We start from the raw sequence: 27,224 nt of genomic DNA, 5'->3' as shown, positions 1-27,224 counted from the left end.
CAGCTGGAGAGGTCTTTAGCCTGCACCTTACCTCACTAACCAGTTCTTGGTTTCAGAAAGCTTAAACAAACAGATTGGGATTTCCAGGGGTGTTTGGAAAATCTTTGAACTTAAACTGGTTGTGTTCAAATGGAATGGAGGTTGTCAACAGGGCAAGGAGAGGATTGGTAGCAATCAATATTGCAAAAAATGTGGTTTCTCAGTTCAGACGTTTTGGCTCAGACTGTACGATGCGTGGAACTGGCCAAACTCTGCCCCAGTAAGTGATTTTGATGGATCTGGGACCCTGGGGACAGAATAACAGTAAAAGTTGGTGTGATCTCCACCTGCTTCCTTTCTCTGATGAAGTGTCACTGTATTACCGGCTCCGATTAAAACAGTGTGTTCACTGCTTTCCGATTAAGGAGAATAAAGCTAGTGCATGCAAAGTGCAGGCGAGGCACTAACGGTCCGATCCTGGGTTCCTGCTTCCTGCGTGGGGGCTGAGGAGCTGCAGTGGAGGCGAGAGCTGGGGACAGCCCTTGGACAACACTGGAGAGACCTGCCCAGGGCAGGGGGTCGGGGGGAGGCATGCGCAGCACCGGATGAGATGTTTTGCTGTCATCCGTGCTTTCTGTGACCATTGTCGCCTGAGATTCAGGCCAGAGGGTCAGTGAGCGACTGCCCCAGCTGGGCTTCCCATGCCGACCTGTCATCTGTTCCTGTTGGTGTGAGCGTTGCAGAGTGGGGTAGGACTTTGGGAAGAACTGAATGGGGTCTGAATAAGGTAGCAGAGGGGCTGTTCACAGGGTGGCCTCTGGGCTGTGATGTGTTTTAAAAAAATGGAAAAGAAGGGAAGACCGCTTAGGCCCCCAGAAGAAGGCTGCTAACTCAGGGACCGCACGCAGCTGATGTCCAGGAGTTGTTGGATGTGAAACACAGAGCACGATGTCTTCAGAGACAGGAGACAGGAAGCAGGCCTCTGTTGGTATTATTACTGACCCGGTTACTCCTCTCCCTTCCCACGGAGCTTCTCAAAATGAAGACCTTTCTTTCTCATTGTTTGACAAAACCCTTTGCTTTTCAGGGCTCTCTTGGCTGGTGGTGGCTTTTCTACGTGGACTTACCGGCAAGGCTACGATGTCAGCATTCCCGTGTACAGTCCGCTGTCGGCGGAGGTGGACCTTCCCGAGAAAGGACCAGGGTAAGGGACATCCCGCCAGCCAGGTGCACTATGAGGTGCCGACGAGGGCTGTGCTGTTGGTGTCCAGAGCCGAAGCCTTGGTTACAGACCTGGAGCTTGGAGTCTGCCGTCTTCCCCACCCCACCTCACCGCCTCCCCCCCACAACTCCATCCCACCCCAGTTTCTCCTTCAGTTTTCTCTGGCTCAGTGAGTGGATGGTGCCGGCTACCCAGCTATCCAGATCTGGAATCCCTGAGGTGTCCTTAACTCCTTCCTCTCCCTCACTTCCTGTACCAGAAGGGAAGTCCTTTTGATTGTCCCTCCTAAATATTTCTCAGCTCTGCCTTCTTCTCCATCTCCTCTGCCCCCGCCTGATACCAGCTTACTGTCATCTCTCCCTTGGATCCGGAAACAGCCCCCTGTTTGGTTTCCTTGCCTCTAGTCTTGCTGCCCCCACAACCGGGTTATTACTGATTACCCATTTCCTTCGGATAAAGCCCAGACCCCTTAAAATGTCTTTCAAGACCCTCTGGCACGTGACCATTCTTTCCATCTCTAGCTTTTCCCCCACCCCACTTTTAGTTTTTAGAAAGAGCATTGCTCTCTCGGGTTTTTTTGGGCTGTAAAATCTTTCCGTGGTCTGGAAGTCTTCTTCCTCATTTTCATCAGACTGATGACCTACTTGTCCTTTAGGTTTGAACTTGAGTACTTCTCGCTCCAAGGGGACTTTGCTAACCCCCGGAGTGGTACTTCTGCGTTATACCCCCATAGCAGCTTCCACTTCTCCTACTGTACCAGTCACTGGGCCACGGTACAGGCCACAGCCTCTTTGCTTGGGATTTTGGATTTTGCAGTAAGGCTAGTGCCAGGTCTGGTTTTTTGTTTTTTGTTTTTTTTTTAAGATTTTATTTATTAAATTGAGAGAGAGTAAGCTTGAGTATGGACAGAGGGAGAGGAAGAAGCAGGCTTCCTGCTGAGCAGAGAACCAGTGCAAGGCTCGATCTCAGGACCCTGGGATCACGGCCTGAGCCAAAGGCAGACACTTAACCAACTGAGCCACCCAGGTGCCCCCAGGTCTGTTTTTTAACTGCCATGTTGGCTATGCCTATCATATGATCGGTTCGTATTGTTGACATGTGAGTGAATAAGTGAAAAGGGCTGGCAGCTTGGGTGTGCAGGGTATCTTGTCTAGCCTTTTTTGATGTAGTCTGTTTGAAATTGTGCTAATTCATGGTGAGAATCTTAATAAGCTTTAAACAGACGTGATGATGATGATGTTGGTACTCTTGTGTGCCGTGTGCTCACGTATGAAGATGACTGATTTGTATATTGCCATATTAGAAAGATCATACAAGGTGAGATTTGAAAATTCACACACAGCGTTTGGTCTCAGAAGTGAGTCTTAAGGAAATAGTTTGCAAAGCATCCCAAACTTCCCCTTAGAAGCCTTTATGGGGGGGTACCTGGGTGGCTCAGTCGTTAAGTGTCTGCCTTTGGCTCAGGTCATGATCCCAGAGTCCTGGCATTGAGCCCCGTATCCGGCTCCCTGCTCAGTGGAAGCCTGCTTCTGCCTCTCACTCCAACTGCTTGTATTCCCTCTCTCACTGTATCTCTCCCTGTCAAATAAATAAATAAAACCTTTTTTAAAAAAAAAAAAAAAAAAAGCCTTTATGGGTTCTTGGAGAAATAAGAGAACTTTTCCAAAGTGAAGCATTTCTCTCCTGCTGTGTGTGTCTCCTACTGTGTAGCCTGGTAACCAAATTCTGAAATCTATTTTAGAGGTAGCAGATTTTGTTATTTACATAAGGTGAGATTGAAACATTTTTTTGCTGTTAGGCAAGTACAAAGAGAGACTGGACGGTTCATGAACTTTTTGCCTAGATCTACCTTCTGGATTTTTCTGTTAGTGGACTTCCAGAATTGATTTGTTTTGTTATTTTTAAAATTGAGATATATTCATTCACCGTAAAATTTACTCTTTTAAAGAATATACTTCAGTGGGTGTATTTATTTTTTTAAAGATTTATTTATTTATTTTAGGGAGAGGGGAGAGAGAGAGTTAGCCATTTCTTTGTCTTCTTTGGGGAAGTGTTTGTTTATGTCTTCTGACCATTTCTGGACTGAATTTTTGTTTTTTGGGTGTTGAGTTTGATAAGTTCTTTCTAGATTTTGGACACTAACCCTGTATTGGATATATTGTTTGCAAATATCTTATCCCATTCCGTAGGTTGCCTTTTAGTTTCTTGTTGATTGTTTCCTTTATTGTGCAGAAGCTGTTTATCTTGATGAAGGCCCGGTAGTTCATTTTGCTTTACTTTCCCTTGCCTCCAAGGACGTGTCCAGTAAGAAGTTGCTATGGCCAAGGTTGAAGAGGTTGCTCCCTGTGTTCTCCTCTAGAATTTTGGTGGATTCCTGTCTCACATTTAGGTCTTCAATCCATTTTGAATTTATTTTTGTTTGTGGTGTAAGAAAGCAGTCCCGTTTCATTCTTCTATGTGTTGCTGTCCAGTTTTCCCAGCACCATTTGTTGAAGAGACTATCTTTTGCATTGGATACTCTTTTCTGCTTTGTCAAGGATGAGTTGGCCGTAAAGTTGTGGGTCCATTTCTGGGTTTTCTATTCTGTTCCATTGATTGTGTGTCTGTTTTTTTTGCCTGTACCATACTGTCTTGATTACTACTGCTTTGTAATAGAGCTTGAAATCTGGAATTGTGATGTCTTCAGTTTTGTTTTTCTTTTTCAGTTTGCTCTGGTTACTTATCATCTACTTTTTTTTTTTTTTTAATATTGGGTTTTGGTTTTGTTGAGTTGTAAGAATTCTTTATATATTTTACTTACTAGATGCTTACCAGTTGGATGATTTGCAAATAGTTTCTCCCATCCTGTAGGTTGTCTTTTCACTATCTTGATGGTGTCCTTTGATGCACAAAAGTTTCTCCTTTTGATGAAGTCCGATTTATCTATTTTTCCTTTCTATTTGTTTATTTATTCTATTTTTCCTTGTACTTTAGGTGTCATAAATAAGAAATCCTTGATCAATCCAAGATCACAAAATTTAAATCTGTGGTTTCTTCTCAGAATGCTTTAATTTTAGCTCTTAGATTTTGGTTTTTGCTCTATTTTGAGTTAATTTTTTAAAAAAGATTTACTTATTTCTTTTAGAAAAAGCGAGAGAGAGCAGGAATCAGGGGAGAGGCAGAGGGAGAAGAGAATCTTCAGGCTCCCATGGAGCCCCGTGTGGGGCCTGAGCTCAGGATCCAGGAGATCATGACCTGAGCCGAAACCAATAGTCAGATACTTAACCGACTGAGCCACCCAGGTACCCGTTTTGAGTTAATTTTTACATGTGATGTGAGGTAGGAGTCTAACTTCCTTCTTTTACCTGTGGATATCTAGTCTTAGCAACACTTGGTGAAAAGACTGTTCTTTTCCCATTGGATGATCTTAACATTCATGTTGAAAATCAACTGGCTATAGGTATATAGGCTTATTTCTGGACTCCCAATTTTGTTCCATTGGTCTGTGTGTCTGTCCTTATGCCAGTACCACACTATCTTGATTACTGTAGCTTTGTAGTAAGTTTTTAAATTGGTAATGTGAGTCCTCTAATTTTGTTCTTTTTTTAAGATTTTGGTTTTTGTTTTGGTCTATTCAAGGTCCCTTGAATTTTGACTACTTTTTAAGTAATGCAACTTGAGTAAATAAAGGTCAAAAACAATTTAAACTCTCTGTGATTATATGACTTCAAAATTAAAACAGATTTACAAATTAAATGCAAAGAAATGTACAAAACTAATAATATTCACATTAACAATATGATAGCTGAGGCTTTTTCTTTGAAACTGGATTGTGTCTTTTAAGGTGAATATAGAATTAATTGTGGTTTTGGGGGTTTGGCATGCCTATGCTGTTTGCCTGTGGAGTGATGATGTATTTCTATCTACCACTTTTTATGTTTGAGTGACTAGGGTGCTTCCCTTTAGCATACTGTGACATCATTTATCTTCATCTCATACAGATTTTTTTCCCTACCATTTCACTATAAAAATATAATGATAAAATTTATAAAATTATAATTTATAAGTTTATAAAAATTATACAATTATCATTTATAAAATTATAATATAAATTATAAAAATCTTAAAGCCAGACAGCAGTGTTTAAAAAATTTGACAGTACAGTGAATATTTGTACCATCACGTAGGGACTGCAGTTAGCATTTTACTGTGCTTTCATTGTACATGATTTACATTCTAAGTCTTCCTGTCTTCCCATTAGCCCACTAAATACAAACTTGGACGTTGAAAAACTCTTAGCAGTATTATCATTAAATATGAACGAAAATATGCCTGTACTGATTTTCTTTTGATCATCATCAAGATGAAAATACAAAATAATTCTTACAGAAGAGACTGGAGAAAAAGATATAGTTCAATGCTGTGGGTTTTTTTTAATTAAAAAATTTTAATTTAAATTCAGTTAATTAACATATAGTATATTATTAGGTTCAGAGGTAGAGATCAGTGATTCATCAGTTGCATATAACACCCAGTGCTCATTACACCACATGCCCTCCTTAATGCCCATCACCCAGTTTCCCCATCCCCCTAACCCTTTCCCTTCCAGCAACAGTTTGTTTCCTATAGTTGAGTCTCTTATGGTTTTTCTCCCTCTCTGATTTCATCTTGTTTTATTTTTCTCTCCCTGCCCCTATGCTCCTCTGTTTTGTTTCTTAAATTCCACATATGGGTGAGATCATATAATTTTCTTTCTCTGACTGATTTACTTTACTCAGTGTAATACCCTCTAGTTCCATCCATGTCATTGCAAATGGCAAGATTTCAATTTTTAATGGCTGCATAGTATTTCATTGTATATCTATACCACATCATCTTTATCCATTCATCTGTTGATGGACATCTGGGCTCTTTCCATAGTTTGGCTGTTGTGGACATTGTTGCTATAAACATTGGGGTACACGGGCCCCTTCAAATCAGTATTTTTGTATCCTTTGGATAAAATACCTGGTAGTGTAATTGCTGGGTTGTACGGTAGTTCTCTTGTTAACTTTTTGAAGAACCTCCATGCTGTTTTCCAGAGTGGCTGTACCAGCTTGCATTCCCACAAGCAGTGTAAGATCGGTCCCCTTTCTCTGCATCTTCGCCAACATTTGTTTCCTGACTTGTTAATTTTAGCCCCAGTGCTGTTTTGAGACTAGATTTCTGTAATGAGAAAGGGTGACCTGTGTGAGTGAGCCCAGCTGGTACCCTTTGGGAAAGTACAAGTTTCTGTCGCATATCTAGGATCTTAGTTTGGCATATTTACGGAGCATTAGATATAATAGATATTATAATATAAATACATTATAGTAGATATTATAAAACTACAATGGTCAGGAAAAGTCAGTTGAACTTAGAAAAAAGATTTTATTTCTCTACTTGCTCCTTCTGTGAACATTTACTTAAATTTAAGTCAGTTGTGTGATTTTTGAAAGTTGTTTCTGAACCTTTTGCTTTTTTTCCCCCCTGAAATTGTTCTGAAAATTGTTTAATTCAGTTCACTGAAGTTCAGATCAAACCTTTATTGAAGGCCTATTAGAATCAAGCATTGCTAGGCTGGTGGTTCTCAACAGGAGAAGGGGTTGATTTTTGTCTCCCTAGGGATATTTGGCAATATACAGACTGTTGTGAGTTCGGGGGCGTGTGTGTCAGGGGTCCCCGAGACCACCTCCAGTTTCAGTGATCTGCCAAGAAGCTCAGGACTCAGCATATAGTCCCACTCATGGCTATGATTTATTAAAGCACAAGGGGACAACGCAGAGTCAGCAAAGGGACAAGGTACACGGGATGGAGTCCAAGGAAACTGGGTGCAGGCATCAAGGTCCTCTCCCAGTGGTGTCACACAGTCACCCAGGATGTGCTTAACTCCCCTAGCAACGACTGGTGACAGCGTGTACGGACTGTGGCTCACCAGGGCACTCATCAGAGACTCTGCATCCCAGTTTTTATCGGGAGCTAATCACACGCACAGTCTCTGCTTGGCGTGTGCTAACGTTTCAGATTTGCAGAAGGAAAGAGAGTGTTCAACATAAACCATATTGTTTGTACAGACAGTTTGGGCACAGCAACCACTCTTACCAGTTCTGGGGAGGGTAGGAGCTCCCCTAAAACAGAAGTTCCCATACACCAGCCGAGAGCCAGCCTTGCAGAGGAGAGCAGTGGGACCTGCTGTGCTAGCGCTGTTTTGCATGGAATGCTACTGGTATCTAAAGGGTGGAGGCCAGGGGAGCGCCGAAACCTCTGCAGTGCCCAGGGTGCAACAGAGAACTGCGAGGTCCCCCGACATTAGGTTTGGGGGGAGGAAGCCCAGGCGAGGCTTCAAGGTAGCCAGGGAGGGTCAGGGCCATCCCTTCAGCTTGGTGGCCTCTGGGCGTTTCTGTTCGAAGACTGCTTGAACTCTACTCCCTTTCTTATCTAATCTAATATAATCCAGCTCTCCGCTCATTGCTTTAGGACTCTTCCTTCCCTTCAGATGTCACTTAGGGAAAATACCCCTGAAAAACAAAGATTCAGCTAAAACAGAGGAAAACAAACCGCCTCTGAACAGTAAAAATTATTTTCAGGCGATTTCTTCCAGAGATTGAAACTGCCGTGGTGGTGGCATTTTCTTAGTAACTTAATCTCCCTAGTTTTTACGTATCATTAGACTGAAATTAAGGATCTCTAACTAGATCACTGGAGGTCTCAGGCTCTGAAGTTCTCCGTGCAGTAACTGGGCAGAGGACCAGTAAATCTGCCGGGAGGGGGCAGGTGGCGAGGGGCTGTCGGGAGCGCCCGTGTCCCTCTGCTGGCCGGTCGGTGGACTTCTGCCACTGGCCGGACCCACACTCCGCTTCCCTCCAGCTTGCAGTTCGGCCCTGAGGTTGTGGTGTTTGTTTGTTTGTTTGTTTCTTTCTTTCTTTCTTTTTTATTTTAAGATTGTATTTATTTATTTGACAGAGATCACAAGTAGGCAGAGAGGCAGGCAGAGAGAGAGAGAGAGAGAGAGAGAGAGAGAAGCAGGCTCCCTGCTGAGCAGAGAGCCCGATGCGGGACTCGATCCCAGGACCCTGAGATCATGACCTGAGCCGAAGGCAGCTTAACCCACTGAGCCACCCAGGCACCCTGGTGTTTTATAAGCAGCACACCCCTCTCTCTGAAAGAAAGAAGAAAAGAAGAAGAAAGGGAAAAAAGGGGTAAAGGCAGAATCCCGACTCCTCGTGCTTTCCAGGCACTTGGGAGGAGGCAGGGTGGGTGACCTTCTGGCCGGGCCTTTGGATTTGTGGCTGTTTGTGAGAGCTGCTTTTTGAGGGAATTCCCACATCTCTTGAGGGCTCCGTAGAGTAGTGAGAGCTTTGTTTTTATTTTTATTTTAAATCTCTCCCAATCTTTTTTCAATGGGAAGCTGAGGATTGTTGCTATTGATAGCTTCTTCTCACAGCTGCACTGGGCTCAGCTGGAATTCTTGTCATTGTCTCTTTAAAAGGAACCAAATCGGGAGTTCACCACTGTTGCTCTTGAGGGAGACTTCAAGTTCTCAGCATGATTTTACTTAAACTTAGGTTTCAGCGCTGCTGGGAGGAAACATGAAAGTCCTAGCTAGTAATTTTAGTCCTTAAAAGAAAAACAAATCCACCTTACAGTTGTGTTTGCTTAAAACTAAAATGGGCACACTCCCTCAGCCATCTGTCAGGTCAGGGGGAACGAGCGTGCGAGCTGGGGGAGCCGTTTCTAGACTCCTGTGCACATCTGCACAGTCGTGCTGAACACGGAGTGATGGTAGAGTCGGGATCCAGGGATCCTGGCGGCCGAATGTCTGAATGAGAACTTTGTTTCTCACCAGCGGGACTCAGCCGGGGGCCTTCTTTCCCCACGAGCGTCTTGAGCTTCGGTATTTCTCTCTGTATCTGGGTGGATGGAGAGTCTTGATACTCTCTGTGTACACTGAAAACCGTGAGTTCCCGTCACCATCTGCAGATCCATGCAGCACCGGGGCGCTCTGGTCTCCTCCCTTTGCCTGTTTGTCGCTCTGTTCTCTGACAGGGAGTGATCTGGCTCTCATTTATTCTCAACATCTTTACTGGTTTGCTCAGCCCTCTTGCATGTAACCAACCAACCCTGCCGCCCCTGCCTCCATCTCCCCTCAGACCCTGACTCCCCCACATTGTGCTCCTACTGCTGTATTCTCCCCACTCGCCCAGGACTTACCCTCCGCTGCCTTCTGGGGTTCCAGCACCCCACACTAGGGTGCTGGTACCGTTGCTTTCACCCTCCGCACAACACGGCACCCTTCTCAGCCAGTCCAGGCTCTAAACTCTGTCCTGGGATTCCCACACGCCCTCCTAACCTCACTTGTTCTCCAGCATCCCCCTGGGTTGCCATGGCTCCTTTTACCCCCGCCCCCAGTGCCGAAACCTCGGGTACCCTTTCAGGGCTCTCATACCCTGCACTGGGCCACCTCCCAGCTCTTTCCCAAGTAGACGCCTTCACCCTAGAAAGGCTTCAGTACTCTGGCTGGGCCATTTCTGGCCCCACCCACGCTGTGCAGTACAACTCTTTTTTCTTTCTAGAACTCCAACCTTCTGCGCCCTTCTACAAGGACACCCTCTGGGGTACTGGCATGTCTGTTCTTATTCTAGACAGTGTAGAGCATCGCCAGTTTTATGCTAGCAGCTCTACTTAAAGAGAAAGTCTCCAGAGACATCCAGCAAATACCAGTACCCCATGAGATCCATCACAGAACCATTGTCTTAGGAATTGGGAAGACCTTTAAGGTCCTTCAGCCCTAACTTGATGCATGGCTGATTTCATTATAACTTGTTAATGAGAAGTTTTCTGATTTGAAATTAAAAAAAAAACCCAGTCTACTTCATTTCCAAATAGGTTTCATTGTTAAGGTGGTTTTAAACCCTGCTTGTCTTGCGAGTTTGCCTGTAAATCCTTTCTCTTGTTTAAACAGACCAGTTTGATTGCAGAAATACTTTGCAGGGAGATGGTATTCACTTCGAGGTGATCTGCAAGTGTTCTAATGTGTGATCTTCCCATCACGGCATCCCTCTGTGAATTAGTGCTTTACAAGAGAAACATTGCTGGGGCTCAGAGAATAGAATCCAAGAGTCTGTTTCAGTGTCTAGAAGGACTACTTTTAGCTATAAATATTCAGCATATTGTTCAATAAATCGTAACTTAGGGGGAAATTGTGCAGGATGAGAGGAACCAGTCTGTGCAGCTAATCCAGACTGACTCCCTGATAGGTTCTACTCCATGTTTTTCCTGTCTCCACTTACCTTTCCCTTGTCTTCGGGGTCTGAATGACCGTCAAGGGCAGCTCTATCAAGCAGACCTTTCTGCGATGGGAGACATCTGTATTTCTGCTATTAGGTGCCCTCTAGCCACATATGACCATTGAGAATTTGAAATGTGGCTGGTCTGACAGAGGAGCTGAATTTTAGTCTAATTTAAATGGCCTCCTGTGGCTACTTGCGGAATGTGCCCGTCCCTTTCTTTCTTAACTGGGATGGGGGAAGTGCCTTTTGCTTGTAGCTCAGCTGCTTAAAGAATTGCCAGAAGAAAGGGTTCTGAGGATTTGAAGGCCATCTGGCTGTAGTTTTCTGGAGTTTCTATAGCTGAGCTGGCTGGAAAGGGGAACATTCCCCTTCTCCACTCATTGCTTTGTGTGTTTGGGACCTGAAGGTCAGTGCTGGGTAAACCATGATGACCTTTTCAATCAGAGAATGGTTGTTCTTCAGCTGTGGATGTATGAGTAAGGTGTTCTTTAGCTACAACCTCCAAATAAGTATAAGAAACCTAAAAAAATTACTGTTCCTTTCTCCCAGTGCAAGAAAAAAAGAAAAAAAGGAAGAGAGAGAGATGGGGTCACAGGGTATAGGTTTTGGTTCTTTCTTATGTGCAGACTCGTATCCGCTTGTCTGATGGCATTGTCTATGAGAGGTACCGCCCCCCAGAACTTTCCCTGGTTCAGACCAGTGGGGGATAGATTCATGTGAGTACTGCTTCTACGTCTGATGGGTGTTTCACTTCTTCCTGGAACCTGCTTTATATTATTCATTTCTTTGATGGTGAATGCTACTGGTCCCTCAACCTATGTAGTGTTTATGCTCTGTAACCTCTCTGTCCTGTAGGAATCTTGCCTTCCAGGAGAGAGTTCCTTACCATCTGGTCTCCCCCAGAACTCCCCTTTGACTTCTGGCTTACTAAATTTGTGTTCGTGTGTTTGTCTCTTATGAAGATCTCAATGGCACTAACATGGAAGTCCTTTCTTCACTCCATTTTCTTTTAGACATCCTTCCTACCCAGATGTTAAGACTGGTTCCCTCCTTTGGCGAAGGTATTTTTTTCCACTCATTGTTCTCAACACCAATTCAGTCTTCTTGTGTGCGGGTGGCCTTGGGGATGGAAGCTGTCTTCCCTGTAGCACCTCCGTAGGCCAAGGAGGCCATTCAGTAGCTGGAAGCAGTCCTTTACCTCTTCCAGTTTTACCCCCTGGTGCTGCCCATTGTTTCCCTCTCTTCCGATCTGAAGGATGCAGCCAGCTCTCAGTTCTTTTTCACGTTAGATACCTCAGCCATGACTCATGGTAACACGTTGATGTTTCTTCCAAATAGTCAGCCATTCAGCTTCTCTTTTTCCATGCACACACATACAGACTTCTTGCTTGCTCTCCGAGCTTGGCATATTACAAGCATTTCCTTAAAACCTGAAGGACTTCTCCCCAGTCAGATCTTCATGACGGCACGTGACTGAGCCAGACCTTAGGTTCTCACGTTCTATCATACTGTCAATACTGACCAATGCCGCAGAGCGCGATTGCCCAGAAAATTGAGACCTGTGAAGACCCGTGAGAACCCACTTCCTGCCCTAAGTCGAACGTCCGAGTGTGTCGTACCCTGACCTATGGGCCGGTGGCAACGTTCCAGTCACGCTTCTTGCTCTGTTGCAGTCCCCGGCGGTATTTCCTGCTGTCCTCTCAGATGGCTGTCCACCCTGAGTACAGAGAAGACCTGGAAGCCCTGCAGGCCAAACACGCGGAGTCGGTGCTAGTGCTGGACAAGTGCACCAACCTGTCAGAGGGCGTCCCCTGGGTGCACAGGCGCTGCCGCGAGCATCAGGTCTACGAGTACCCCCAGGTGCTGCAGGTGAGCGCCCGTGCGCCCAGGAGAGGGCCCTTCCCGAAGCAGTGCGCCCCAGCAGAAGGCCTTGTTCTCCCCGTGCTGCCAGGGCATCCGCCCCAGGGTTGATGAGGACGTAGCCCGGCTCCCTGGCAGCCACGCGGGCCCTGAGGAGTGGCGGCGGCCGGCCTACTGTGTGTGCAGAGCTGCCTGGCCTCTGAGTGCTCCCGCTCCCATTGGATGCTCGTCGCCCTACAGAGCTGCATCTGCCGTGGGCTTGGGGGGAAGTCATGTGGCCAGAGTGGGCAACCATATTTCACTTTTACCCCCGTATTTGTAAGCCCGTCCAGAGAGATCGCCTTCTTGAAGGGGGCAGCCTGTATCCTCCGATGTGCAGGCCCACGAGGCCACAGTCCGCTCTTCCTGGGAATGGAAGGTTTTCATTTTTTGTCACTGTTTTGTCTGTTGGTATTTTGCTTCCCTCGCCATGTCCTTCCTACTGGTAGCACGTCCTTTGCCTGAGTCATGGCCATGCCACTGTTTCCATATGCCTGGGAAAGAGTAGTCCTTTGGGGGATATTTTAAGCATAAGTAGGATGCTTGACATTCCAGGGGCAGGGGGGCGAGGAAAGGAGAAAGTGAGTTTTGTTCCCTGAAATATTTAAAATAGTTAAAGGAGAAATAGCAAGGAGCTGGTGTGATCCATCCCCCCCCCCCCACCATCTCCAAAGAGAACTGGGCCATGCTGAGATTGTTAAAATACTTTCTCTCAGAAAGTGCTGCATCTCCTCTGGAATGTCTGACTGATAACGGTGGTGATGTGAGCAGGAGTATTTATAGTAACCTTTGTCTAGACAGGAAAAATGGTTATCAGCACGTGTGTCCACATCTGGATGCCGACTCCTCGGGGCAGGCCGAGCTGTCCACCTGCACCCCTAGGCGCCTGACCGATTCTCTTCCTCGGCCCCCGCTGCTCTTTCGTGTATCTCTGGAGGAGTTTGGAGTTTTTCTTTTTTTCTGAGCTTTCCTTTTCTCTAGCTGTAAAGATGAAACAGTGGGTTTTTTTTTTTTTTTTTAATCTTTTTTCTTCCTCCCGAGGAGGCAAAGACTGGGAGAAACTGAGCGTTAGAGAGAGGGTTGTTTCTTATTTTGGCTTACCTCTTGCAACCGTTTGTCCTCCTGTACGTCTGTCATTTTCTGAAATGTTCCCCACATTAACTCGGCTTGAGGGAGGGAGGGGAGAAGCAGTTTTTTTGAGACTCTGCTTTCTGTTTGATTTATTGTTCTAAGAGGGACACATCTGTATGTTTTCAGAGGCGCTGCATTCATGACACGAGTGTCTGCTAGGTACAGAGCACACTGCTGAAAGCCACGAGAAGTAGAAAGATGAAAGTTGATAGCTTCCCTCTAGGGGGTCTTCTAGAAAGCCTGAAATGCCCAGACAAATAATTCTGCTATGAGGTGGGCTGAGGTCAGCCGTCATGCCAAAGTGTGTTTGCCTAGTTGACTAGGGCTGGAAGGAACCCGGTGGTGGGAGGTTCCATTATTGAGTTCCCAGAGAAAGGCTGGGACGTTGGCTCTGGACAGTTCAGATGCCACCAGTAGCAGCACTGAGGTGACACTGAAGAGTCGAAATACCAGGCACCGCGGCCAGTTGCGCTTTCCAAGTTCCCCCGGTGTGACCTTTCATCCTTTCACATTTCCCGTCAGGATGTCTCGGTAGTGCTTGGCTTCAGCCCTCGGGAGAACTGCGGGGTCCGCGGCGATCCGAGTGCGTCAGCAAAACTGGTGTGTGATCCCCACCTCTGCTTGCGTTCCTGCAGGAGGCCACGTTCTGTGTGGTTCTTCGTGGCGCTCGGCTGGGCCAGGCGGCACTGAGTGACGTTTTACGCGCTGGCTGTGTCCCAGTCATCGTTGCAGACTCCTATATTTTGCCTTTCTCTGAAGTTCTGGACTGGAAGAGGTGAGTGTTACCTTCTAATAAACTTTATACCAGTGGTTCTGTGTGTATTAGATTTCGAAAGCCCCCTTGGTAGTTGTACTGCATTCCGAGGTTGGAGAACTGCTTCTGTAGATTGTTTTGCTGTATTTTCCGTCAGAAGAGTTAGTCGGTTGGCCTAGAGTAGAGGTTCACAAACTGAGGCCTTGGGGCCAAATTTGGGAACCTGCCAGGTTTTGTAAATAAAGTTTTATTGAAACACAGCCACACCCACTGACTCACAAATTATCTCCCGGCCATTTCTCTGCTGTAGTGACAGAGCTGAGTGGTTGTGGCAGAGAGGATATGGCCCACAAAGCCTAAAATACATACTATCTGGCATTTTACCAAAGACGGTCAGCAACCTTGGCCAAGAACAGTGGTTCTCCACTATACCCGCACATTCTGCTCACCTGAAGGACTTTAAAAAATTCTTGGGCCTCCCCCTCAGGAATGCTGCACCTCAAAGCTCCGCGGGTGTGATTTGTAGCCACAGTGGCAGGCGCTGCCCTAGAGACCCTGCAGAGCTTGCCTAATGTTACTAGTTGGAGGGGGCGGGCTGCCACGTGCGTGAGAGCTTAGAGACCTGCCTGTGCGCAGATGGACACGCATGGGCCCTGCTTGGTTAGGCCTGCCACTGCTGTAAGGGACAGAAGAGCCCTCTGGTCTCACGTTGTTTCATTGCCGTAGGACTTGGGAGGTTAAAGATGGTTGAAAATTAGCTCCCTTTGTGAATACCTCTGACGCTTGACTTTGCCTCGGATACTTAATTATCTTCTCCTCTCCCAACTGTTCTGATATTTCTGTTCTTGTCTGATCACCGTAGCTATTTGAATAATGCAAGTAGCATTCATTCTTCTGTACCTCCATTCATCTCATGGTTCTCAGAAAGTCTCCTGTGAATAGTGCAGTCTCTGCTCTTAAAGAGACTGGGATCTCGCAGGGACACACCAAGCATTCTAATAACGTGTGGTGAGTGCTGTAGTAGATGCCTGCACAGGGGGCGGAAGCCCGGACAGAGGCTCATTCTGCCAGAAGGATGAGGCTGTATAGTTCTCTTTATCCTAGGGACGTGCTGAGCCACTTCCAATCATTTGAGCGTCCGTGGAGACATTTGTTGAGGGCCCTTTACTTATGGGGTTCTGTGTTAGGTATGGGGATAAAGATGGTCAAGGTCAGACCTTGCCTCCAGGAAGCCCCTCACCTAATGGTGGAAGATGGACAGGTAAACCAGCAATGGCTGACTATAGAGGCAGCCGGGCTGGGTGGGGTAGGAGGAGAATCTCGAGAAGGAGGCGCACACCATTGCCGGCAGTGGAGTTGGTGAGGGCTTCATGGAGGCAGTGACCCTGAGCTGAGGCTGGAAAAATACTCCTGTGAGAATCCAGACCGGCTTGGGTCGTTGTAATTATGGGTAAGTATTGAAAGGGCTCTGGATTTGGAGCCAGAAGGTTGGGTTTCAGGTAGCCAGCTCTCTCACTGGCTAGCTCTGTGATCTTGCCAAGTCATTTCTTTTCTTTCTTCCATCCTTTGAGCCTCAGTTTCCCATCTGTACGGTAGATGTCATGGACTTACTTAGCAGATATTTACTAAGTGCTAGCTGTGTGTGCGGGACCATGGACCAAGTGCTCAGGGGTGCTGGGTTGGATCAGGTGTGGTTTCCATCCTAACAGACTAGTCTTGCTGGGGCACGGCTTTCAGATTGTAACAAGTTAATTGGTACAAAGAAAATGGGAAACCCTGCAAAATGCCCTGACAGGTGGGTGATCGCTGAGCCCTCTGCCTCCCTCACCCGCATGTCCAAGCTGTGGCTAGTCCTGCCGGTGGTGCTGTCCTCACCGCTTTCCCCGGCGCTGCCACTGGATTTTGCGACCGTCTCCAGCTGTTCTTCTGCTCGGGCTTTCTGCAGTTTCTTCTAACACTTCGGGCAAAATGACCCACTGGCACTGAATCAGGTCATGCCAGCTCTGCCCAAGACCTTCTAATGGCGTTCTCTCTCAGTGAAAGCCACGTCCTTACCACAGCCTCCAAGGCCCTGTGTGCTTGCTGTGCCCCGCCCTCCCGTTTACCTCCTGGGTTTCTCCGTCTTCGTTACTCCAGCCACACCAGCCTCGGTGCTGTTTCTAGAACATTCCCAGCACGCTGCTTCCTCAGGTCCGTCTGCCTAGAACGCGCCCCCACAGGTGTTCTCATGGTGCTCAGCCCCAGCCTTTGTCCGATTTGGTCGCTGTTGTAATTGCAGCACTGGCACATGATAGCAGCTCCATAAGTGGGTGCCAAGAGTGGCCTTGAGTGGGTAGCTAAATGACAGAAGTCCTGGTTTGTTCAGAATGGGCAGGGAAGGAAAAGAGTACACCAGGGAGGAGGGCATGCATACCCACAGACCCCAGGGCATGCAGAGCGTGGTTTGTGGGAGCGTCTGGAAGGGCCCCAGCATGGCTGGAGTGCACAGGTGGCGGGGAGGGAGGTGAGGCCACGCAGCAGGCGAGAGAACGCCGTCGAGAAGGTGGCCCCCAAGGAGACGGAGGAGGATGAGCCCTCCAGCCCTCCGCAGAGGGAATGCGGGATGAGGAAGGGTGCGGCGTAGTTTCCTCCTCCGGAGAATGAGGCGGCCGGATGTGCAGGGGTCCTTGTGCAGAGGGCCCTGTGTGTGCGACTGTCCTGCTGTCGTCCCCAGAGCGTCTGTGGTTGTGCCGGAAGAAAAGCTGTCCGACGTGTATGGCATCTTGCAGGGCATCCCCCGAAGACAGGTTGAAGAAATGCAGCGGCAGGTAAGAGGCCGGGCAGCCCTGCTGGGGGGTGACGTGGGTGGTCCGGAGGGTGGCCTGCCCCGTGGGGGGTACACGTGGACAGAGCCGAATGTGTAAGCGGGGTCATCGCCGCAGCCGGATCGACCCACCGACCTGAGGAGAGCAAAGTGGGCTCAGGTGAGTCACGTTGGATGAGGTTTGCGAGAGTAACTGTCGGAGATGCAGGCGCTCCCAAGGGGGAGCCTCTGTTTTTATGTTTTGGGGTCATCGTGTAGCAGCGTGTGCCGGATGCAAAACTGAACCTGTTTAGATGGTCATTCTCACAGCAGGGGATAGTTGTGACTACGGTAGCTCAGGAAGTGGGGACATTTCAGGGTGATGCTTCTGAGTAGCTCTGAGCAGGAGAATGTTGTCCTATCAGCCAGCCGAGCTTCCCGATCCCAGCGGCCTCCCTCGCCGAGCGGTGCTCCCTGTCCCCCAGAGCAGTGACACACCCCTGCCTCACTGTCCGGTTTCTCTTCCACCTCCTGATGCCCCTTCCACTGGGCTGCTCTCCATGGTCTGCAGCGTGCCACTCGGGGCCCCGGATAGTCCTGCTTCTCTTTCTTTTCTCTTTCCCGAAAGAAATTTAGTTGAGCTGAAATGTCGAGTAAGTTTAAAAAAAAATTGAAAAGACTACCCCAGATTGGTACTGTGCTTGTTTCTTTTCTGTTGAGTAGATTCTTAAGGTTTTTATTCTCGTCAAGATTACCATTGTAGGAGATAAGCAGGAGAGAGGGTTGGAGGGGTCTCTGCGCTGAGTCCCTCATCTTTGCCCCACTTGGGGTTCCACCGCAGACGACCTCGGGTTTTTCTGCACTGATTTTCTTCAGTGGCCACGTGGGCCTGGAGAACCAGCCACCACGCCTCGTGCGGCTCCTCGGCTTCCGCATTTGGTTGCTTCCGCTCGTCTCCCATCTTCTAGAGCTTAGAGTGACTGCGCCTTCATTTTTAAAAATTTGTCGTCGTCATCATTTTAGGGTTTTAGGAGGCAGGGGAAATTAGCGGATCTGTTGAGTCTGCCCTGTTTATGACTTTAAACCACGGAGACGGCCACGTCCCCCGTGCTGGTGCTGCTCAGACTGCCTGCGCCTGTGCCATCTCGGCTGGGCACCCACTCTGCCCGCGGCCAAGGACTCGCCTTCCCTGGACCTCAGCGACCTCATCTGTAACACATGTTGGTGTTGTGATAGGAAAGCAAATTACAGGGGCCCCTGGGTGGCTCGGGTGGTTAAGTGCCTGACTTTGCCTCAGGTCATGATCCCTGGGTCCTGGGATCGAGCCCCGCTTCTGACTCCCTGCTCAGCGGGGAGTCTGCTTCTCCCTCTCTCTCTCTGTGCTCTCTTCCTCTCCCTCTGTGTACGCGCTCTCTCTCTTAAATAAATAAAATCTTCAAAACGAAACAAAACAAGCCACAGTTGGATTTTAGCCTCCCCGCTGTTTTTTTCAGAGCTGTTCATGTTCATTTTAAATGTTTGGGCTTCTCAGTTATTACTTGGCCACAGGTCTTATCTGAGTTTCAATTTAGAAAATCCGCCTGGAGATCTCTAGATTCTTCATCTAAACCTACAGTTCTTACAAGTTGTGTAGGAGAAACTGTTCCTTTTCACAGAAGAATAGGCCTGGTGTCTGAGCTCTGGGTTTCTCTTTTACGGCATCATGATTTATTAACGTAACCAGGAAGAGAGTCATCTGCCAAATCACATACCATCTTAAGATTCCAGTCTGACAAGGCCAAGTAGAAACCCAGCACCATCCTGCTGGGAAGGAGACTCATTGGGTTTTCAGAGCCAAGCTCCCCTGGCCAGCTTGTGGAACGCCATCGTTGCCCAGAGATGGGTGGGGAACCGCAGGTCTGAGGCAGGCACAGCTGGGCGTTTCTGAGTCTGGGCTCCGAATCGTAGAACTACTGAGATGAAATGGATAGAGGTCCTTAAAAATAGAGTACTTTGAGGTTATTTGGGTTCAAAGAGATATACTTGGAGTCAAAAGACTTGGATATGAGCTCTAGTTCTGTCCCTGTGAGTTATACCACAGTGATAAGTCACCAGAGCTTACCGGGCTTTCATTGCCACCTTTATGAAATGGTGGATTTATGATATGGCTAGATCCTCTCTCCTATTCCATTCAGCTATTTAAAAAGTCTCTGAGCCTCTTGTCCTTAGCAAGAATATCACCGTTCTTGACAGCATGAATGACCTAGTGGCTCTCTCTGCTGCATGCATCTAGGCCCGAGGGCCAGTCACCTCCTCGGGTGGTGAGTGCCCCACATTGGGTCAACTTGGATAGAAGGGCAGTCTAGGCACTTGCCTGCCTCCTTTTCCAAGTCTTCCTTTGGTCTCCTTATGTCCCTCTTCTTCTTCTTCTTCTTCTTCTTTTTTTTTTTTTTTTGATTTTTATTTATTTATTTGACAGACGGAGATCACAAGTAGCCAGAGAGGCAGGCAGAGAGAGAGAGGGGAAGCAGGCTTCCTGCTAAGCAGAGAGCCCGATGTGGGGTTCGATCCCAGAACCCTAGGATCATGACCCGAGCTGAAGGCAGAGGCTTTAACCCACTGAGCCACCCAGACGCCCTCATGTCCTTCTTCTCTGCTGCTTTCAGACCTTCTGAAGCACTCCACTGCAGTGTTCCATGGAGCTCCCCTTTCCCTTAATATTCTGTGAGCCCAGAACAGCCTCTTCTCCCAATCTTAGACTTCTAGATTGGGCTGATCTCAACCAAAAGTGAGATTATCTGGTTGAACTAATTCCCAGAGAGGTATAAGGATGACCAGGTTCAGCTACTAGATGCCAATAGCACATCCCTTTTCCAAGATCCAAAAAAGTCTTTAGATAACTGTTAACTGTCTGGTGTGGGACAACATTGCTTTGATTGGGAACTACCATCCTAGTGATAGTGAAGCCCTCATCTGAGATTAGAGAGAGTTCTTTTGTTCTCTAGGACCCTTTGCAGTATCTGCTTGTCATTTTCCCTCCGTTTACTGTTCATCGATTCAATGTGACTGTGCAGGAGTGGCTGAAGAAGCAGGACACACTTGGTTCTGGAAAGTTTTTACACCTTAGTGAATTCTCTTTAGGGAGGTCCAGTTTGGGTCTTTTTGTAAGACAGGCGTAAACTTCAGGGAAATCCTGTTGTGGCCGTAGTTGATGCCTTGGAGCCCCTGGTTGATAGGTCAGAACGAGCTGAGCCTGAGCCACAGTCTGTATGTCTTGCTCCGCAGCTGGTAACTAGTTCGAGAAGCTGCAGGGACAGTTGCAGCCAGCAGAGGTCTCCATCCACTTTTAAGTGACTCATTTTCCTTTGCACCGCGTAAGTGTTTCCGAGAAATCCTAAGGTGCTTCTGACTGGCATTGTCCTCATAGTCGGTCTCCAGAGACTGTTTCTTTCAGGCGAGGAAGAAGTAGTGCTGAGCACAGGATTTTTGCTGTCTGCAGGTGGAACAGAGCTCTCTGTCTGAATTGACCCCAGTGGAGCAGGGGTGCGATCTCGGGGATGGAAATATTACTGACATTTTGCAGCTCAGAGCTCTGGACGAGGAAGGCTGCAGGGTGGCTGGTGGGGACCGTGGTGAAAGTCTTCATCATGACTTGGCATTAGGATGAACCAAGGGAGAGACACTTTGCCTGACAAGGGCGAGTGAGTAAATTTGTCTCATGACTTTAGATGTGATTTCGAAGCAACCATAAAGTTAAGGACAAGGCTAGAGCCTAAAGTCCGTTATCTATTCCTGAAAGCTGACGAGAGTATTGGACAAGCTAGGGGAGGCTTATAGGTTTTCTTTGTGGGTAAATTAGAAACCGGTTCCTTCAATTAGTAGAGGGTGAGAGTTATAACAGTATAAAGCCAAATCATCAGTTGACCTTTTATCATCCCATAAGCTAAATTAACTAGGTAACTTAGTGAAGCCCTAATTAAGTGTTGTTTTTTCAAGGGGAGATGGTGGGAGATAGTAATAAATCTGTGATCCCCACTCACAAAGGCCTACTTGTCATCTTGGTGATGTGTGGATATAAGCATAGAGAAAGTTGAGAAAATGGTGCATGTTTTCCAAAGTACATAGGGATCTGAAACGGAAGGAGGAAGTTATGGGCCAAAGTTGTTAGGGACAGCTTTGCTGGGGAGGTGGTGGCATTTGAGGTAGGCCTTGAAGGTGGAGAGGCCTAGCAACCGCTTTTCTTACATTGGAAGACAGGAAGAAGAATGCAAGTGACTATTTTTCTGTAGTGAGCAGAAACATTCATATCCCCAGTCTCTCTTGAATGACAGTGGGAAAGAAAGCAATCTAGGATCTTGGAAGGCTGGGTAGACACAGGACTGTAGAGTTGGAAATGTTTGTGTGCATAGGGAGGAAGGCGTAAATGGATCCGCGGTTTATCTGTCGAGTGGAGTTTCCAAACATTCTTTTATTGGTCAGTGGCTCCACCAGCAGTGACCTCTAACCTCAGCCACACTAGGAGGTGGAAGTCAGGAGCCTGCCTTGCCTTTGAACTCTTCTTTGTACTCAATTGACTGGGAGCCTTTGAGGTGGCAGAAATAGTCAGCATCTTCTCCTCTCCCTGGCCTTTAAGCTTGGGTGAGTTAAAATACCAGTTTCTTTTCATTCTTCTACACTGACCCATCTCAATTTGCCTTCATACTTACCTATTAAGCGGACTGAATATTTGTGCTGCTGAGGAGCACTAGAAGATATAAACGGCTGATTAGGAAAAAGACAAAACACTTCTATTTAAGAAACCAAAGCCCCAGGCACGTGGCACCCTCACCGACCAGGACGATGGTGAGGCCTCGCTGTGATAAAGGAGAGGGCAGAACGAAACCCACAGCCGTGCACGTGTGTGTGCACACCAGAGGTCACCTACTTTGTCCGTGGGACAGCCCCTAAAACGAGGCTTGTATTTTATTTTAAAATTATGAATTTATTTTAAAATTCTGAAATTATGTAATTTCAACATGGTGACTTACCCAGTTTTCACAGTCGCAGTTAGAAGTCACAAATCGGAAGGGCAGAAAGACCGTAAGGAAGGGTCTCTGAGATGAGTCCTCTACCAGTCTGGAGTGAACGGCGAAGATGGAAAAGCTGTTTCAGAAATAAAACTCTCCGTACATCAGATATATGGCTGATGCCTTTTCAGGCTTCACTGCATCCTGGGTGCATCGGTGTGAGACGGCAGATTTCCTTGATTCAAAGAAGTACATGTTTGTTTGTTTTTCATGTTTTGGATTTCTGACATCCAAAAGAGACTTGCCATCAGTTTGAACATTGAATATGGTTTCTGTTTTTTCCCCTAAAGCTGCTATTGATGGGGTGTCTTAAAATGGAGAAAGTACAGAAATTGCTGTTCTTGGTGATGCCCTTGAATCTTTAAGCGAAAGTTTAAATTTTGTTCAGTGCGTATACACACACACACGCACGCATGTGCGCGCACACACACATTTTTAAATGGTGGCTCTTAAAATAATATACTTTATAAAGTTTTTATAAAGTCTGTCCAAAGTGTTTGTTTTTACAGACTCTTAAATACAGAGAACAAACTGACGGTCACAGAGGGGAGGTGGGTGGGGGGGATGGGGAAATAGGTGATGGGGATTAAGGACACTTACCGTGATGAGCACTGAGTCATGTATAGAATTCTTGAATAACTATTATCATACACCTGAAACTAATATAACATTGCATGTTAACTCTACTGGAATTAATATTAAAAACTTAGTAAAAATGAAAAAAAAATGTACTTCTGAAAAAGTATTTCATGATTCAGTGAAAGGTGTAAACTCTCAGATGTCTAGAAACCTCTGCAGCCCTGTTCTCTGAAGGTTCCCCGTGCGGGTGGCTTGTCTGTCCTGTCCACTGACAGTCCAAGTGCACTTGCCCCTCCCTCCCTCACCCCGAGCACACGGGTTTATGAGCAAACCGTTTAACCAGAGTAGTGAGGTAGGCGGGCAGACGGGCAATCTGAACGTTTTCACGCAAGGACGCTGAGGATAGAGGCATGTAAAGTAACCCTCCCAAGACCGCACACCATGTGAGGGACAGACAGGGAGCACACTCTCTTTAGCTGCCCACAACTTTATTCAAATCACAGAGCTGTGTGGCCTGGATAGAGGCAAAAAAAAAAAAATTAGATGAACTTGCCAATAATTCAAGATGACTGATTATTGGATAGTCTTCTCAAAACGGTCGCTTGAGACATTTCAGGCTGGCTGGATGCATCCCTGGAAATATATTATGAAGAATATGGAAAATATTTCACTTCTAATTTCCAGAATCAGTATTATAAGGTATGTCATTTTTATCCCCCCACCTGTGAAATTGAATTTTTTTTAACATACTTCAGCTGAGCTCTGACGGCTTTTAAAAAAATGTCAGATAGTCCCTGCCTCCTTTTCTCCCCCACTCTCCGTCCCCAACAAGTCACTCCAGGCTGTTTCCCGATCTCTGCTTTTGTCCTGGCCCTTTTGTACTGGGTTGGTTGCCCTTAAACAAAACGCATTGACCAGATCCCCGCAGTTCTTCCTGTGAAACAGACAAACATGGTTCTGACACAAAGCTGGTCTCTTTGGCCTGAAGGAGAGCCGTGGGGACTGAGTGGGGTCGCTTTATGGGATATCCTGAATTTCATAATTTCTTTTCAATAGTACTGGATTCTCTGTGTTGGAGTTTTCCTGATTATATAAATCCATATCGCAAAAGAGATTGGTTAATGTATATTGTTTAAAGCAGGATAAAATACTCATTTAATTGGAACTCTTAAGGAAGAGCATTTTTTTTTACATGTTTCATTTTTTTTTTTCTTCCTTCCCCAACTTTGGTATTAAGAACCTTATTGGAAAAAGACTTTTGCCAAGTATCTGATGGGAAGCCAAGAAAAGCATTTTAATAGAACTGTCTCAAATTTATAGTGCACTAGGGCCTGTAAATAAATTCTCCTGTCTTTAAGGTTTGCGCTGATTTGCAGTTATTTTGTAGAACTTCTGAGACTTAAATCCTCACGGTCCAGATGGAGAGACCATAAAGCTGCTTTCCTTGGCAGCCTTGGCACACCTTGTCCACGGGCAAACAGAAGCGAGCCGTGTGTGGAACCTGGTCTGGAAATGCTCACTTATCTTATCATGGTGCTTTAATTAGTTCAGTGGCATTTCCTAGAGCAGCCCACCTAAATGTGCTCCAAATTTAGGAGAATTCGCATCTTTAATTTCATAATGCAAACCCATCAAATAGAAATACATATTAGGCACCTGCTCTATTCCCAGGCAGATTAAGGGAGGTTTTTTTTTTTAAAAAAGCAGGGACGATGACACAGGTCCTGTCTTTAAAAAAAGCTCCGAGGCTGCTGGGAAGAATTCCTTCAGTGATACCCCCACTAGAAGGCCAGAAGTGTTGTCACTCAGTTGTGCTATGGAGAGTCAGGAGTAGATCGGAGGTGAAGGGGATCTTGACGGCTGGCTAGTCCCGGACAGGAAGACGGGATGCTCTGGGAGGATAGTGACCTCCGCCCGGCGGTGGCTTCTATGAGAAAGACTCGGCAGGTGAGATGGAGCACAACGAGCAAGGCCTTTGAATAGCAGCGGCCAAGAACTTTGTAGAGAAGTAGAAGGCAGGGAAGGTCAGTGACGAGAGTAATGAAATGATGGCTGATGGAAGGGGAAAGCAGTATTCACGAAAGAGATTGAGAAACAAAATCAAAGAAGAGACCTTCGAAACTATTCAGCCCTTACCTCGTATTTTATGAATGACATGTAAGCTCTAGAGTTCAGGTGACCCTTTTTTTTTTTTTTTTTAAGGTTTTATTTATTTATTTGAGAAAGAGAGAGTGCATGTGTGCATGAGCAGGGGAAGTGCAGGTAGAGGGAGAAGTGGGCAGGACTCGATCCCAGGATTCTGGGATTATGATTTGAGCCAAAGGCAGATTCTTAGCCGACTGAGCCACCCAGGCGTCCGAAGTCCGGGTGATCTTGAGAATGAAGTGTTAGGGCCAGGGTTGAGCCTGACTGGATCCCAGGTCTCCTCACTCCCAGTCTGACAATTTCGGGTCAGGGTAGGGGAGGCTGGGCATTGGGTACTGCAGTATTTTCTAGACCAAGGGTCATGGTTCATTAGTTAGATCATGAGGTCAATTCACTGGGTGATGACTGGCATTTTATTTATTTATTTTTAGTGAAATATAAGAGAAAAGAGAATATCAGCATATCACCCAGTAAAGATTAATACTTCCAGAAACCTCTAATTCGGTTACATATGTAGATGAGTCGTAAGCTCAGTATAAAATATATTTATTTCGTAGCATGGGTCCCAGTCCAGAAAATTTGAAAAACGTTGGTAATGACAATCACATGGGTCTCCTAGTTGGAGAGACCTGAATTCAAATCCTAAAGTGTTCCACAAATCCTAACCCGGGACCATGGGCCAGTTCCTTAACTTGTTGAAAATTCCCTTTTCTTATCTCAAACCTGGGGCTACTGACACTGTGGAGCAGCTGTATTGATTACATCAAGTCATGAAAGCTGGGTTCGGGTCTGCCTGCTCCGTTGCTCTGCCTGGGTTTGGGTTTGAATATTGGAAGGAACCTTCCGGTATGGAATTTGGTCTTAAGGAACCACAGTGAGTTACCAACATGGATGTATTATGCATTGGCTTCTGGGCTTGGAAACTTGAAATAGAATTTATTCCTGTGGGTCTGGTGTACTTTCTACATCTTGGCATGGAAGGCGGTTCACCTCTCTGTTTTTCTGTTGGGATCAGAATGGCTGATTAAAATCAGTGGTTCGCTAGCTGGCCTTAAAAAAAATTCATTGGCACATTTGGATAAAGTACTACTTTTCTTCTTTTCAGTGAGAAAACATTTTTGTACTGACACTTTTTCCCCCCTCTTCAAATGTGTTCTCTGCCAAATGATGATTTTATTCATTTTTTGAACTGAAAAATTAAAAAAAGAAATGAACTTTTTGATGCTTGGGTGGTAAATGGTTGAGGAACTCGAGTTTACTGGGTAAGAACTAAAAATAAAGAGAATTTTTATGAGCATTTACGAGGACTGGCCAGATAGCTCTTAGAAATAACTGTTGTTCTCATCCCACTGAAAAGAGACTAAGTTTTGTTGTATGATTTTCCCGGTACTCTCTTCTCTTCCTTTTTCTTCTCCTCCTCCTGCTGCCTCTGCCTCCCTCCCCCTATTCCTTTCTGGCCAGCTCCATTCCAGATTTAAAATCCCGCTGGAGAGCGGGGACGAGAGCTTCATCCCCCAGATGATTTGGGCCAGGGGCTAAAACACTGCCATAAATCTGTGGCTCATTTTAATGCCACGTTAAACCAGTGTGAGCGGCTGGTTTCCGTGGCCCCTGCCCTGTTTCTTTATGGGCTTCTTTGGCTCTTCTTTATAAAGAGGCCCCGTGGAGTCGTTTTAAAGTTCTTATCAGTTTGCTGACAGCTATATGGGTCTTTCTGCCGAGTCCAGGAGCTCAGGCCGTCGTGCGAAACTTCTGATACTCAAATTGAAGAAAAATGCCAGGCAGGAGGGATTGGGTGGTGTGGCTGTGATTCGGAGGTCGGAGACTAGCGAGATCTTTAACCTGTGCAGGTCTAGAACCCTGCGGTTGGCCCAATGAGTCGCTTTCTTGGTGGAGGCAGGGCAGTGAGGGTTCGGTAAGGGAAGATTCTCCAAGGGCTTTTATTTTTATCCCTCGGTTAGAAAGTGCCATTCCACTGGCAGTTCGTGCTTTCAGGCTTCGGCAAGCGAGTTGGGCAGCCCCAAAGGGCTAGGGGAGCCAGGCGTGGCATGTACCTGTTTTTCTAAAGTCTGCCTGACTGGCTGGGCCTCCACTCGCACGTCTGCACCCGCTCTGGCTCGCCGCGTCTTTGCGCACAGCCTCACTTATCAAATTTAAAGGGATGCTCATCAGTCGGCTTTGCTGCCCCTTTTAGACCAGATCGCTAACCCCCAGTAATCCTCCCAGAGTGCTTCATGGAAACACCAGGCGCTCTATAAATGTCAGCCTGCGATGCCTGGCCCTTTTTACCCTCTCACTTACAGAGAACTGGACTGGAAGCTGCTCCTCCCTCTTCCCTCCACTTTTCCTTTCTTTCTTTGCTGGAAAACTCCGCAGCAGACAGCTGAGGGGAAGGAAAAAC

At 46.7% G+C, this 27,224-nt stretch overlaps 1 protein-coding gene across 1 annotated transcript in view; it reads left to right on the top strand.

Moving 5' to 3' along the window:
* The window catches only part of LOC111150031 (exostosin glycosyltransferase 2), a 139,650-nt gene that overhangs the window by 16,353 nt on the left and 96,073 nt on the right, over nt 1-27,224 (top strand). Inside the window, exons 4-7 of the mRNA XM_022507348.1 lie at nt 1,067-1,183; nt 12,162-12,357; nt 14,154-14,293; nt 16,986-17,079. Of these exons, the coding sequence (XP_022363056.1) occupies nt 1,067-1,183; nt 12,162-12,357; nt 14,154-14,293; nt 16,986-17,079 (547 nt within the window). The remainder of the gene's footprint in view (nt 1-1,066; nt 1,184-12,161; nt 12,358-14,153; nt 14,294-16,985; nt 17,080-27,224) is intronic.

This window comes from Enhydra lutris, unplaced genomic scaffold (assembly GCF_002288905.1).
Source record: "Enhydra lutris kenyoni isolate GAN:26980312 unplaced genomic scaffold, ASM228890v2 scaffoldscaffold22, whole genome shotgun sequence".
Lineage (NCBI taxonomy): Eukaryota > Metazoa > Chordata > Mammalia > Carnivora > Mustelidae > Enhydra > Enhydra lutris.
The sequence above is the reverse complement of the archived record's forward strand: the minus strand, read 5'-3'. Positions and strand labels throughout refer to the sequence as shown.